Consider the following 14624-nt stretch of genomic DNA (forward strand, 5'->3'; position numbering starts at 1 on the left):
CCCGGTAAAGAAAAATTTCCCGGAATATTTCTTGGGTTAAAAAAATGACCAGGATCCCAGGATCCCGGAATCCTGTTTGAGAAATCCTGGTTCAAATCTTTCTCTATTTTGGTATAGAGCTGGTGGAGTCTATGATCATAATTAAGGATGGTGCAGTTTGAATTCTTCCTATTTGTTGGTGTCCTATTGGCTATTGTCCGCCTATAAATTTGAGCAGGTGTGATAATAAGAGAAGAGCTGTATTCATGTGATAGTCTTTAATTCATTACAATTTGCATGTAGTGTCAGATCCATCAGATCAATATGTGTAAGCATTCTTTACTAGGGGTCCTAAAGGCTGCAAGTTTTATAGTGTATAGGATCAAACAAGTTGGATGGTATAAAGAAAGGCTGGTAAGTGGGTTTAGAGTAATTTATTATCCTGTCATTTGATAGCTGTTATATTGACATGTAGGTGATGTACCCTTTGTGTTACTAGATTGTTCTGTAATGTACTGTGCAACACAAAAAGTGGGGTTACACAAAATTAGGGTTCTAATCAAGTACCAGGCTTGGACGTAATGGGAAAGCAAAATACAATGATCCAAAGTAACACTTATATAAACAAAAATCCACAACATCATTTATTCGGTTGAACAGTAATAGATATATAAATAAACAACAATGATTATAAACAAGAAGTTAGTAGTAAATATATTAAGTTAAAATATCTACTGTGAGAGGATGATAAGAGCTTATCACATCAGAGATATTATCTATCTACTTTGCATTAGTAGATTATTTAACTTAATTTAATTATACCAAGGCCTAAAAGATACCTTGGTATAATTAAATTATGTATAATTAATTAAAAATGATAACTATATATTTCAACTATTCAAAACAAGTCAAGATCGATTATGTACAAGCAAAATAAAACAAACAATCAATGAAAGAAATTCTTTTATCCCAACTTGGAACGTACAATTAATTAAGTCTCTACCAATATCAAAAATAAAAATCAAAGACTACATCTTTTATGAGTTGATTGCTTTATCAAAAGAATATTATATAACATAGGTTATCATTAGGTTATCAATTTACTGGAATGTTCACAATCGTTCTATAATTGAACCAATATGCAATAACAAATGATGATGATGTTATATTGAGAGAGACCCTGAACTAGATCGAGGTCTACTAGTCTACAATTAACAAACAGTCAGCTTACAGATATATATTTATTTATAACTAACACGTGCTCAGCAAACTGAGGGTTCATATGAACTCCTCTGAAAAGTTCTGTTACTCTCATGTGTTCCGAGTACAAATATCACATGTACCTTCACTCTCCTTCTTCCTAAGTTAACGCGAAACAAGGTTCACACAAGACTTACATTAACATGGAAGTTACAATGAGAACAATCTACTCTCAGTAATTTCGTACTTAAATGAGGATGTCTGACCGACAATTATCACACATGGAGACAAAATAGTTGTTTGGGATGATACCACAGATGCTCTAACTTACTTATTGATTCTCTTCACTTTGTTGTTTTTTCAAATGCCACAGATGAAATTGGATTCTAGTCCTCTTCCCTTCTCCAATGTTCCCAACGGTTTTTTACTTCCTACCCTCGTACTTTCTTGATATCCCTCGATAGCGTCAATCTTGACAAGACGAACGAAGGCTAGAAAAAAAACAAGGTGTCCCTCCACACCTGGACCTTATATTTATCCTCTTTCTTGCTGTCCCCATGTGACCTTTTGACAACCAATCTAAAGGTCTTTTTACACACACCTCTAAAAAGGTGGTTCGTAGCGAGAAGGTGTCAACCACGAAAGACGAAACGAAACAAAAAAAAAAGGAAAACCTGATACAATAATGAACATAATAAAACTAACGCAAAGTTATGTACAAAAGATATCTCCCTGCGTCTCGGTACTAACCTATCATCAAGCACTTTCTTCTCATTCTCTGATTCTACCTTCTTGAGTCCTTTCTTTCTCCTAGCCTCTCCCTTACTAACAATCTGCCGATTGTAACAAGGCTTCATACGATCGACGTGGACAGTTTCTATATCTTTCAAGTCGTAGCCTTCCACCCAGTAAGTCATTGAGCTTAGTACCTTTGTGACATGAAACGGGCCTTTATAATTACTCAAGAACTTTCCCTTCTTAACACCCATCTCCCTAACCCAGACTCTTTGCCCTTCTAAAAATTTTGTCAGGGTCCTACTTTGTTTCGGTATTCCTTCCCTTTACGATTAAATGCCCCCACATATTAGCATCCTCCCTTAACAAACAAATCTTGGTTATCATGTATGCTCTCCATTTGTCGGTCGTCATACTATCAGAAACTTGATCAATGTTTGGGATGCGGGGGTTGAGGCCAAATAGAAGGAAAGCTGGCGATTCACTTATAGTGGAGTGATGAGAATTATTATAGGTGAAGCAAGCCAAGGGAACCATCTCATCTCACTCCACTCCCCCATCGGTCGATGACTTAGCTATCATCTCGATTAAGGATCTATTGACACGTTCACACATTCCATTAGAACATGGCCGATAAGCAGTGGTGATGTTCTGGTGAATCCCCAATCACTTGCAACAGTCTGAGAATAGCGAGTACAAAAAATTGGTGCCCCTGTTGGATATAATAACCTCAGGTGCACCATATCTGGAAATCACCTCATTAAAGATTGTATTGCTAATAGACCAAGCCGTTTGATCCTTCAGGGGGTGAGCCTCAACAAAACAGGTAAAAATGTCGATTATTACCAGGATGTACCGGTTCTCGTTCCTTCTCATATGGATGAGCCCTATTATATCTATGGCCACCTTTTGGAAGGGTGACTCAGCTTTCTCATTTTCCTGGAAGGGGGATTTGCCTTTATGGATGTTATGCCTTTGGCACTTACTGCACACCTTGACTACCTCCTCCAACTTAGTTCTCAGGTTCTGGATATAATAATGTTTCTCAATATTCTTGATAGTTTTCTTCACCCCCCCATGTCCAGATAGGTTATTCTCGTGCACCGCCCTGACCACAGCTTCAGCGAGACCCTTTCCTACACACAGTTGATTGACATATTGGTTATGAGACCTCAGGAACCTCTTCTTATATAAACAGTCGTCTATCATGACATACTGGGGCAGGTGATGCTTTGGGACATCATTATCAGGGTCTCGCATTATGTCTCTCTTAGTCAGGGTTGCGTTATGGGGCCAAAGGTGTGGTCGCAATCCTGGGAATCTCATCCTCAAATCCTGCAAATCTCATCCTGGCTTACAACCACAGTTCTTGTGGAGTCCACATTGAACTGATTCACCCTGTTAATGTTCCTAGACAGGAAGTCTGCCACCTTGTTATCTATGCCTTTAACATGTTTGATCTCAATATGGTAATCCATTAACTCCATGACCAAATTGGTCAAGCATTTACTACCATTCTGTATATTACTCAGAAACACCAGAGGATTGTGGTCAGAAAGAATTGTTGTCCTCTGACCCAATATCAAGAATTTGAAATGTCTCAGGGCCAAGATGATGGCTAGACACTCCTTTTTGATGGTTGAATAGTTTCTTTCTGACTCTTGGAAATGCTTACTAAAATAAACTATTGGAGCTAAACCCCCTTCCTTACACTGCTCAAGCACGGCAGCCACCGCAGCTTTGGAGGCGTTGGTATGTAGAAAAAATTGTTTATCAAAGTCAGGATGCACGAGAATTGGAGGATTGATTATTGCCTCCTTTAATTTTTTGAAACTCAGTTGACATTTCGTATTCCACAAGAACTTCCTTCCCTTTTTAATGAGCTCGATGAGGGGGCTGCAATGTCAGAAAAGGATGGAATAAAGTTCCGAAAAAAACCAAACATGCCAAGAAAGCTGTGAACACCCTTCATATTTTTTGGCACATTCACACGCTCAATAGACTCGACATTACTGGGGTCGGGCCTCGCCCCTTCACTATAAATAATATGTCCTAAGTATTTAACCTTGCGTGCAAGTAATTGGCATTTATCCCAGTTCAGCTTTAGGCCCTCATTTGTTAAGGTGCTAATTACACGGTCCATTAATTCAAGGTGATCCTCCAAGTTCTGCGAAAATAAGACGATATTGTCCTGGAAGACAAAACAGCTGTTCCCCACAAACCTAGCCAGAATCCTGGTCATCACATATTGGAAAAATCTACTGCTGTTCTTTCCTCCTCGGGGCATTCTACACAGTTGGTATTTACCCCAAGGTGTTGTAAATGCAAAGACATGCCTCACCCTGGGGTCAAGGGGGATTTGAAAGTAGCCTGCCTTTAAATCCAACACAAGGAAGTATTTGTTCCCATTAATCTGCACCAGGATGTCATCGATTCTGGCCATGGTGAATATCTGAGATCTTGTTATGTCATTGACCTTCTGCAGGTTTAACATGATGTGGATTTTGCCAGAACTTTTGGGGACAATATGTATCGGCAAGTTCAAATCAGAGGAACTTTCCTCACACATTCCAGCCTTGGAACATTGGAATCTGGCTTTATCAACAACAGGGCATAATTACTGGCCTGGTTTATGTTTTTGCAAAAGTTAATAGCCTCAGCGTGCACAGGGAGTCAACTGCAATGTTCTTGAGACCCAGAATTGTAGAAAGGTCAGCACAATTGAAGATTCCACTGCAAAAAGTTCACAAGTCACAATTTCTACAAAATTGTGCTTTTAATACAGACACATCCAAACTATGTAAACTTCATGTTTAAAGTAAAAAATCAGTTTGAAAAGATATTTAAGTCTCATTTGGACAGTATGTCAGTATTTTGTTGTAACACAAATTAAATGCAAGTCATTGTACCAATTAACCAGCAACTTTAGATTACATAATGTTTACATCACTTGCTATAAAGAAAATGGCACACTTTATATCAAAAATGAAATCACGGACTCTAAGTTTTTACATTTACATATAGACTCTCACCTAAATGTCAAATTTCCATCAAAACACCCAAATTCAACATTCGAATATTTTTGGCCACTTCTTAATCAACCTTCATCAGAAAAAGTCATGGAAGTCACTATTCTCTATTGAAGAACACAAACAAGAGCCAAAAGTTAATCAATTCTGGGAAGACATCAAACAAAGTAAAAATTGGCTCAGATCCCAGGACAGGATTGGTCAAGGCAGATAAAAGCAAGGTGGTCGTGATCATGAAAAGGACCACCTACGTCCATCTGTTACAGCAGTACATAGTAGATACAAAATGTCAACTTGCTGCCTCATATATAACGAAACTACAAAGTCGTGTCTGTAGGTTCACACACACTAGCCTAGCAACGGCATTAGGCCTACAGCACACAATAGTCAGCTCTCCTGACACCCCTAGCCTGTTCGCCTTTGCAAAAATGCACAAACTAGGTCAACACTTGTGCCTTATGATCAATAAAGCCAGATCCCCAACATTTTGCTGAAGATCGGATCCATCATGTTGAAGCGCCATCTTTAATCATATTCATATATGATCTTCGATTCAGGCACACTTCTATCCAAACTTGCTGATATTAATTTAAGTGGAAATGAATATCTCACTGTGTTTGATTTTGTATCCATGTTTCCATCTATTTGTTTAGAACCATGTTTTTGTGCTTTAAGAGATTTCTTTCTAAGCACTACCCCTGATGCTCAATCTTTCTACTCTCAGATATTAGAACTAGCACACCTTTTGTGCAATTCTTCATGTTTTTACTTTGATGAGTGCACCTACATACAAAAAAGAGGGGTACCTATGGGTGGCCCCATTTTGGATGATCTTTGTGAACTGGTTGTATGACAATTGGAGGAACAGTCCTTAGTAAACTTCAAACATAATATCCTCATTTATACCTGATATGTTGATGACATTTTAATTATATGGCAAAATAGACTGGATGTTGGGGATTTGTTAAAAGTGTTCAATAATAACAACTACGGATTAATGCTAAAATTTTGTACATCAATGAAATTTCGACATTAATTTCATAGACATTAAGATTTATGTACTGGATAATAAGTTCAACACCAGTGTACCGCAAACCCATATACATCCCCCTATTCATACCGACCAACTCTGCTGACCCTTGGTCATATAAGGCGTCTGCATTCTGCGTACTTGTGGCTAGAGCTCACTCACATTGTAAGCAGCTCTCAGATACTAACAATGAGCTAGAACAGGGATGGCAAACCTTTTTGAGTCCGCGTGCCATATTGTAAGCATACTTAGCTTTAAATATGTTAATGTGTGCCAAAGTCTTAGACTTTGAATAATGATATTTAAAAAAATTAAACGAATATGCTTTAATTTGAATAAATGTAAAAAATCTGATTGAAAAAAGGATGATCAGGTGATAAACAGAAAGGATGATTGAAAAGGACAGAAATCATATGATACATTACTTGCCAGATGATTTCTCTTATGTGCCACTTTGGGCACGCGTGCTATAGGTTCACCACCCCTGAGCTAGAACAACTGAAACATATTGTGTCCAAGCATGTGTACAGCCACTCATTTATCAACAATATAACATCCTCATATCAGGCCAGGTCAATCAACACCAATACTAATATTAACAACACAGAAGAGAAACGGGTAGTCCTAAGTTATGAACAGGAGGATTGCCAAGGATTTAAACATATTCATAGCATACAAAATGAAACCCACTATGTTCTGCCTTTTGTCTAATGCAAAGGATGACCCTGAGGACGCAAGAGCACCTGTAGTTTACCACATACAGGATGACAGGTTCAACAAGACACTAACGTACATTGGTTCTACATGTAGATCATTACAAGCCTAGTTATGAGATCACAAGTATGACGTGGCAAAAGGAAACATCAATACAGCCCTGGCCTGGTATGCCACTGAGCCGAGAATTTCCCCCTTATGGGACGAGACTACCCTAATACCTGAGGTAGTTGACAGACAACACATAAGAACATTAGAGGCCACAGAAATCTACAGGGCAGACATAAGAGGAGCATGCATCAACACAGATTACATTCCCATACCAAATGCATGGAAGTATTATTTAGACTATTAAAGGAATATATGTTGCTTATTATACGTCACAGCCATTGTTTGAACTGATTTTAAAAAATTTTTTAAAAATTACATGTACAACGTGGCTACATTTTATAAATATGAGGCGTGTTTTTAAGGTAAGTACCGTTTTGAAATATAAAAAAAAACAAGCAAACATTTTTAACAAAATTTTTATTTATGTGAAAGCCCATATTTTACACTACTTTTCTACATAATTCCCATTAATATTGAGACACTTATCGTATCGTGGGACCAGCTTTTGTATTCCATCCTCAAAGAATGTTGCCGCCTCGATGAGACAACCACTGCAGAACGGTCGTTTTGACTTCGTCGTGATTGTTATGGCGCTGCCCTGCCAGATGCTTCTTCAAATGCAGAAACAAATGATAGTCACTCGGTGCTAGGTCAGGACTGTATGGAGGGTGGTCTAATTGTTCCCAGCCAAGTGATTAGGTCTTGAGTTTGATTTGCCGTATGCGGACGAGCATTATCGTGGAGCAAAACGACACCCTTGCTCAGTAAGCTCCACCTTTTGTTTTGTACTGCACGGTGCAGTTTTTTTAAAGTTTCACAGTATGCAGCTGAATTGATCATTTCACCATGAGGCAAAAAATCAACAAGCAACACTCTGTATCTGTCCCAAAACACTGTGCACATGATTTTCTGAGCAGAAATTGTTTGCTTGAACTTGACTTTTCTTGGAGATGATGAATGTTGCCATTCCATGGATTGTTGCTTCGATTCCGGTGTAACGTAGGCTACCCACGTTTCATCGCCTGTAACAATACACTTAAACAATCATCTCCCTCGTCACTGTAGCGCTCAAGAAAAGTCAATGCACTGGCCAAACGTTTGGTTTTGTGCTCCTCCGTCAACATTTTCGGCACCCAACGGGAACACAACTTCCGATAATTTAATCGTCCAATCACAATTTCATAGAGAACACTTCTTGAAACTGCAGGAAACTCTTTAGATAAAGATGAAATCGTGAATCGTCTGTTCTCTTTCACTCTACAGTCCACTTTTTCAATCAAATCGTCGATAATGACTGAAGGTCACCCAGTTCGTTCCTCATCGTGAATGTTTGTGCGGCCATTACTAAAGGCCCTAACCCATTTTCGTACCATTCCATCACTCATAACGCTTTCACCATAAACTTCACCGATTTGGCGATGAATTTCAGCCACTTTTGAGCCTTTAGCACTGAGAAAACGAATAACGACATGCACTTCGCAGTCGGCGGGATTCTCGATGAGCGGTGGCATTTCAGTAACACACAAACAACAGTAAACACAGTCGACTGGCTCCGTAATGGCGTTTGTGGCCTCTCAACAGATGTAGGTACCTAGCACGCATGCACTAAGTGCCGACTGCAGCGCTCCAGCAGCGTTATATTAAAACGATACTTACTTTAAAAACACGCCTTGTAGAACAGTTGTTATTGTTTGACTTTTCCCGATAAAGGCTGATTAAGGAGTGGTTGAAAACATTCGAATGTTGAATTTGGGTGTTTTGCTGGAAATTTGATGTTTAGATGAGAGTCTATATATATCATTCTAGTTTACAGTTGTGGTTTTTATTTACATTTATATTTATTACATTTCTGAATTTTTCATTGCAATCAATATAAAATGGCAAAGCTTTATCAAAACTGGCCTATCAAATTTTGAGAACAAACTCAATTCTATTAGTCACATAGATATATTCTATGTGAATAATAGACTAGCAACCTTGGGAAATTATACGACATCTCTTTGTTGTAAGTGCTCTTGTTAGGACCTTGTATCTTGAAAATGAAGTCATAAACCCCCATTTTTTATTTCATTTTTGGAGTTTTCATAGTAATTAATGGAAAATGGCAAAGTTTTATCAAAATTGATCAAACAGATTTCAAGAACAAATGCAATTCTGTAAGCCACTTCTAAGAGGGTTCACTAATGCTCTGCCTCAATTAAATAATGTTACTTATCGAGTAACATTCTAATTTCAAACATTATCAAATTGAAGCTAGATTAGAAACCTGACGTAGGCTTATGAAATATGCCAAAAACATTTGTGTTGTTAATAAATTTGTTTGCTGGAAATGCAAGGATAAGGTTTTTGAGATTTTAATGTAATCATATTTCCAGCTTTGTTCGTTGCTTTTAGGCTTATTTGTAAGGAAAATAAGGCATAGTTAATTCTTAGATGACCTTTTCTGCATTAGTGTTAAGCATCAATTAAGATAAAAATGTAAATACAGTCAAACCTGTTTTTATGCGGGGGATAGGGACCGCATTAAAAAAAACGCATAAAAAAAATCGCACGGAACTTCACTGGCTGTAAAAAATAGTTTTCGCAACACAATTAAAAAAATACTTTTTTATGCCATCAATAGGGACCGCATAAAAAAAGTCTCACATAGAAAATAACTCAAAACCGTACGAAATAGAATTTATTGACAAGAGATGTCAGCACTTGACTGCATCGTCTGGTCTATCGTCTGTTTTACATATTTTTGTCCAGGTGGTGTTTTGTTGACTTAAAAAGTAAATTATTTCATTTTTCGCATATTCCTGCAATAATATTACTACAATAAGTTCATTTATGCTATAATAAGTTTATTTAGCTATAATAAGTCAACGTGAGACATGACGAATCGCACGAGACTATTCGCCAACTATACCGCACAAATAAAAAATTGCACAAAAAAAACTGCACAAATTAAAAATTCGCATTAAAAAAATCGCACAAATAAAAATCGCACATAAAAAAGACTGCATAAAAACAGGTTTGACCGTATTAATAAAAGATATAAATCATAATTTATTATTACATTTAATTTTAACAATATTATCCTAAATTTTTAAATTAATTTAATTTAATACCAATAGGAATTTATTTTAATTTTTTCAATTTTTTTTAATTAGGAGTAAAAATTATCACGATAAATCTACTGATAGAATATATGAAGGATATAGTCAAGTAAGTTTAAAAAAATGTATTAAGTGTAAACAAATATAAATTTTTTGTCATGTTTAAATTGAAAATAAACAATTATAAAGTTAATTTAGTAATATCAATATATTTAGATTGTCTTCCAGTTCATTCTCAGAGAGAAACTGTAATTTCAGATATATTATTCTAGGAATTAAATACAATGTTCTTCAATGGATGGGATTGAAGTAAACCTAGAAATGTTGAAATTATTAAGTCAGGAATTTCAAAGAACAGATGGTTTTTGATTTTAGATATTTTTTACTTTCCTGACTGTTATATATAACAATGGAAAAGTATTGCAATTGGTCAGAAAATGACCCTCCAACATTTTTTGTCCTGGATCTTGAAACGTCAAGAAATGAAAAAAAAATTTGGGTTTTTTTTTATGGATGGTGTTTTTTTTATGTTAGTGTGTGTGGGGGGCATGAGTTTTTCATCCTCTTTGAAGCTTAATAACTCCTATTTATTTTTCAAAGATTTCTGAAATTTTGCAGGGAGGTTTGTGTATTAGGGGGATCGATGCTATTAAATTTTGGTGGTTAATGATTGACAGGATGGGGAGATAAAAGGGGTCGTGTGTCATATCTTGTATCTTGTGTTAGGGTTAGACTTAATGATGACTTTACTCATTATTAGCATTTACAATTTTGTATAAAATCCATTCCTATCCTGAAAATTAACTTTTTTGCTATTTTATAATAATTAAAAATATAAAAAGTTTTTAAATAAAATATCATAACAGATGATTCCACCAAATGTTTCCAAAAGCAATGTCATCAAGTTAAGCAACTCATTACTGCATTTTTTTTTCTAGTAATCAGTTGCTTTACATCATTAATTTTATATTTGAATTTAAAAGTAAAATATATTACTTTCAGTTATATTTTTTGTCTATAACTAATAAAGTTATTAAATTTTTAGATATCTATAAATTTCCACTGTCATTCACCCATTTGTCTGTCCATCTGTCCTTCCTTAATCTCAAGAACAGAGTTAGATACATAAAAGTCAAGACCAGATATAGAAAGCTTAGGGGCAGGAGGCCTGATTAACTGTATATGAACTTCAGGTACAAACTAGAAGTCACATTATTTCAATTCACAACTTTTCTCCCTAAAGGTGTTAGACAGATGATTGGCACAACTCCATTGCTAATGGGAAAAGTATGATTTACACAGTCAAGACACTATAGTACTAATTAAATAATGTCACTTATCAAGGTAAAGAGCATATATGGTGAAGAGGTGAGGAGAAGAGCATATTTTTTAAGTCAAATAAATTAAAAATATGATTAAAAATTGCAGCTTGGCATTGCAACCATGTCACAATAATAGCTAGTTTCAGATAGAGCAGTTTGAAAGTGTTTTACAAAATTCCATTCTGGTGATTTTTCTTTATGTGCAACTTGAGATTGTCAAGAAATTATCCATTTTGAATTGTTATCACACAACAAACCTGTTACTGCAAATATATACATTCAACAGTAAGAGTAGCTTTGGCTAAAACTTAAAGAAAAGTGTTTTGCACTTTTTAACAGAAAGAAGGCCATGGTAAAGGTTACCCAAGAAAAATTTTGGAGTTTGGCTGGTCTGTTTTTGCCTTATTCACCATATTCACCTGACCTAGCACCAACAAATTTTCAGACTTTTATTGTTTCTCCCAAACTGTGAATATTTATCTTTTTCATATCTTTTTTAAAATTTTAAAATTTACAGAAAGTAATTTTTTCTAAAAAATGCTTGTAATCTCCTGTACAAGGATGAAAATTTGCACAAAATTATAATATGCTATAAAAAACAGCAAATTAGTCACAAGTCAAGCAACTGGTTTTAAGGATAAGACATTTGATTTTACTTTTGTCAGAATATATTGTTTTCAGGAAAGAATCAACATTTATATTGGATTAAGTCATAAATAACACAAGCCTAACCAAAAAAAAATTTTGGTGCCTAGGATTTTAGAACTGATTTTAGCTATGTTCAGGTTGCTGAATCCAAATATGAAATCAGTTTTTCTCTATCAGCTCTACTTTTATAGATCAGTGTTTTTTTAACATACAGTGCTACATGAAATGTGCAGCTCTAATTCCAATTGGTACAGTTCTAAATCACATATGCAAGGATTGATTCCTGTATATTTTCCCCATTGTCGGTCTGCCATCCAGTTAGTTCCAGGTAAATCCACCAGATGAAGTAAACATCTGGTAACGAATTGATGTTCAACGCTTCCACTAGAGTTGAAGTAAGTTTGTAAGTTTTAGCCGTGCAGTGTATAGATTGAAGTTGGCCTCGTGTGATATTTGTGTTAAGGCAAGAGTTGTTATAAAGTTAACCTAAAACATACTGTGTTCTAGATGCTTTTATTTGTGTTGTTGAATAGAAATAAAATGAGTTCAAGTAGAAGAAGTTGTGTAAATCATTCTGATGTGTTTTGCTACATATGCGGAGAATATACATTAAAAGAAAACAGAAAAACTATTAGTGACTTTGTAAAGAGAGCTTATCTTGGATACTTTGATATTCGGCTTGGTGATCAGGGTAAAAGCTGGGCACCACATCAGGTCTGTAAAACTTGTACTGAACATTTACGACTGTGGATTACTGGGAAAAGAAAAAGTCTGCAATTCGGTGTACCGATGGTTTGGAGAGAACCCAAAAATCACTTTAATGATTGTTATTTCTGCCTAGTAAATACTAATGGAATCAATCGTAACAACTGTAGCAAGTGGACTTATCCTGATTTAGTCTCTGCAAGATGCTCGGTCCCCCACTCAGAGGAAGTGCCGATTCCATTGTTTCACCAGCTACCAGAGCTCTGTGAGGATGAGTATTCCTCTGATTCTAATGAGGGTGACTGTGATTACAAGAGAATGTCATCAATTCTTCAACGTTTCAACCAGGATGAGTTAAATGACCTCACTAGAGATCTCCAAAATACATTCACAAAAGTCACGGAAAAGAACTATTTAGTTTTATTGATGACTTTTTCCTCTATCTTTGTATAGGATAATATTTGCATAATATAATAATAAAAATTCCGTGTTTAGTTTTTTTATTTGATCCATGGATTTAACTTAAGATATTGAAATGTATATTTCGCTAAAATACTATATCTTAAAAATTAGAGCTCCTAGGCAAAAACTAATGCCATATTTAAATTCAGGGCATCAAATTCATATGAAATCAGCTCAAAATACCGTGGCACTAAAACCACTGTTGACCTGTGTAATTTTAGTTTCATAAAATGAAATTTATTTACCAATAAAATATAGAATAACAGAGTTTAATCTAATATATATTCACAGTCATTATTGATGACTTCTTGCCATTTTTCAGGCAACTTGTCAGTTTTCCTTGCATAAAATTCTGGTGATTTCAAATCAATAAAACAGTCTTTACGGGCAGAGTCGACCTTTTATTTCAGCTTCTCATCCATTTTGTTATGTAAAAATGATTAAAAACAATTGCTTTTAAATGTTTTTGTTCCCGAGGATTGAAAAAGGGACTGGATGCGAAGACTTTTATTGTGTCTTCCGAATTGTGAATATTTTATATGTATTTATTGTCCTTGGCCATTTTATTAAATTTGTATTAATTGAAATATTTTTTAAGATACTTAAAAGCTAATCTCTCTAAAATATTTATTTATTTACAAAAAATAAAGATTTTAGATGTAATTTCTGTAATTTTAAAAATAAAGTTTTATACATAGTATTAAAATGTATTTAAATCTAAATAATTTATTTAAAGTTTGTTGCTGGAAGTAATGGTCCATTTCCTATAGTACCTGTTGAATTTCCAAAGTTACAAGAAATGAGGTAAATATAAATTCTATGAGAAAAAATTTAGACGACGATTTAAATTCTTTCTTAATTGTTGTTGTTACTTACTCTTCTGTTACTTTTGCATGACAGTTATAAAATGTAGTTTTTTTTTATTTTATTTAATTGTAAAATTGTTATTAGTAAAATAGATTTGTGTGTAAAAGCTGTAAAATAATTATGAGAATTTTACATTTTATATATGTTTATAAAACAGTTAATAAAATGTTAACTCTGCTATGGTTTAAAGAAGAAAAGGACCAAAAAGAAGATTAGAAGATTAAAAAGTATCGCTGCATTTAAAGGTTTTTTTATGGTGTGGTTATTTAAAGAAGAAAATATTGCTTTTAATGAAGAAATAACTACAAAAAAATTTTAAAATTGTTTAAGCCCTTTTGAGATTTAACTTCATCTTCAGGAATGAAAGTTCTGTTGCTGTGAAAGTTTGCACTTTCACAAATCTCTGTGGGTCTAGGCAAATATATTGACAACAAACTATGCAAATTAGGTAAATTGCACATTAAAATTTATTAAACATGTCTACCAGAAGGTGAAGTTTGAGAGAAACACTAGGTTAATGCATGTCATTGGGGTATTTTGTACTTAAAGACATGTAGTTCTTCCACTTTTCAAAAATTGTATTAAGTTTTTCTTTTACAATTTAAATAAAGATGCACTGTTGATAATAAGAATATTAAGACTATTACAGTGAAATGTTGACTTAATGTGTGGGTTGTGTATAATAGAATGTAAAGAATGCACAAGTGCTATTCATCAATTT

The 14624-nt window shown here is 34.8% G+C and overlaps 1 protein-coding gene across 2 annotated transcripts in view; it reads left to right on the top strand.

Moving 5' to 3' along the window:
• Vsp37A (Vacuolar protein sorting 37A) overlaps nt 1-14624 on the top strand; it is a 121323-nt gene that overhangs the window by 24767 nt on the left and 81932 nt on the right. For both annotated transcript variants that reach the window (XM_067278446.1, XM_067278448.1), the window contains 2 exons: nt 9954-10008; nt 13773-13840. In XM_067278446.1, coding sequence (XP_067134547.1) covers nt 9954-10008; nt 13773-13840 — 123 coding nt within the window. The remainder of the gene's footprint in view (nt 1-9953; nt 10009-13772; nt 13841-14624) is intronic.

Source organism: Centruroides vittatus, unplaced genomic scaffold (genome assembly GCF_030686945.1).
Source record: "Centruroides vittatus isolate TY-2023 unplaced genomic scaffold, ASM3068694v2 contig_8, whole genome shotgun sequence".
Taxonomy (NCBI): domain Eukaryota; kingdom Metazoa; phylum Arthropoda; class Arachnida; order Scorpiones; family Buthidae; genus Centruroides; species Centruroides vittatus.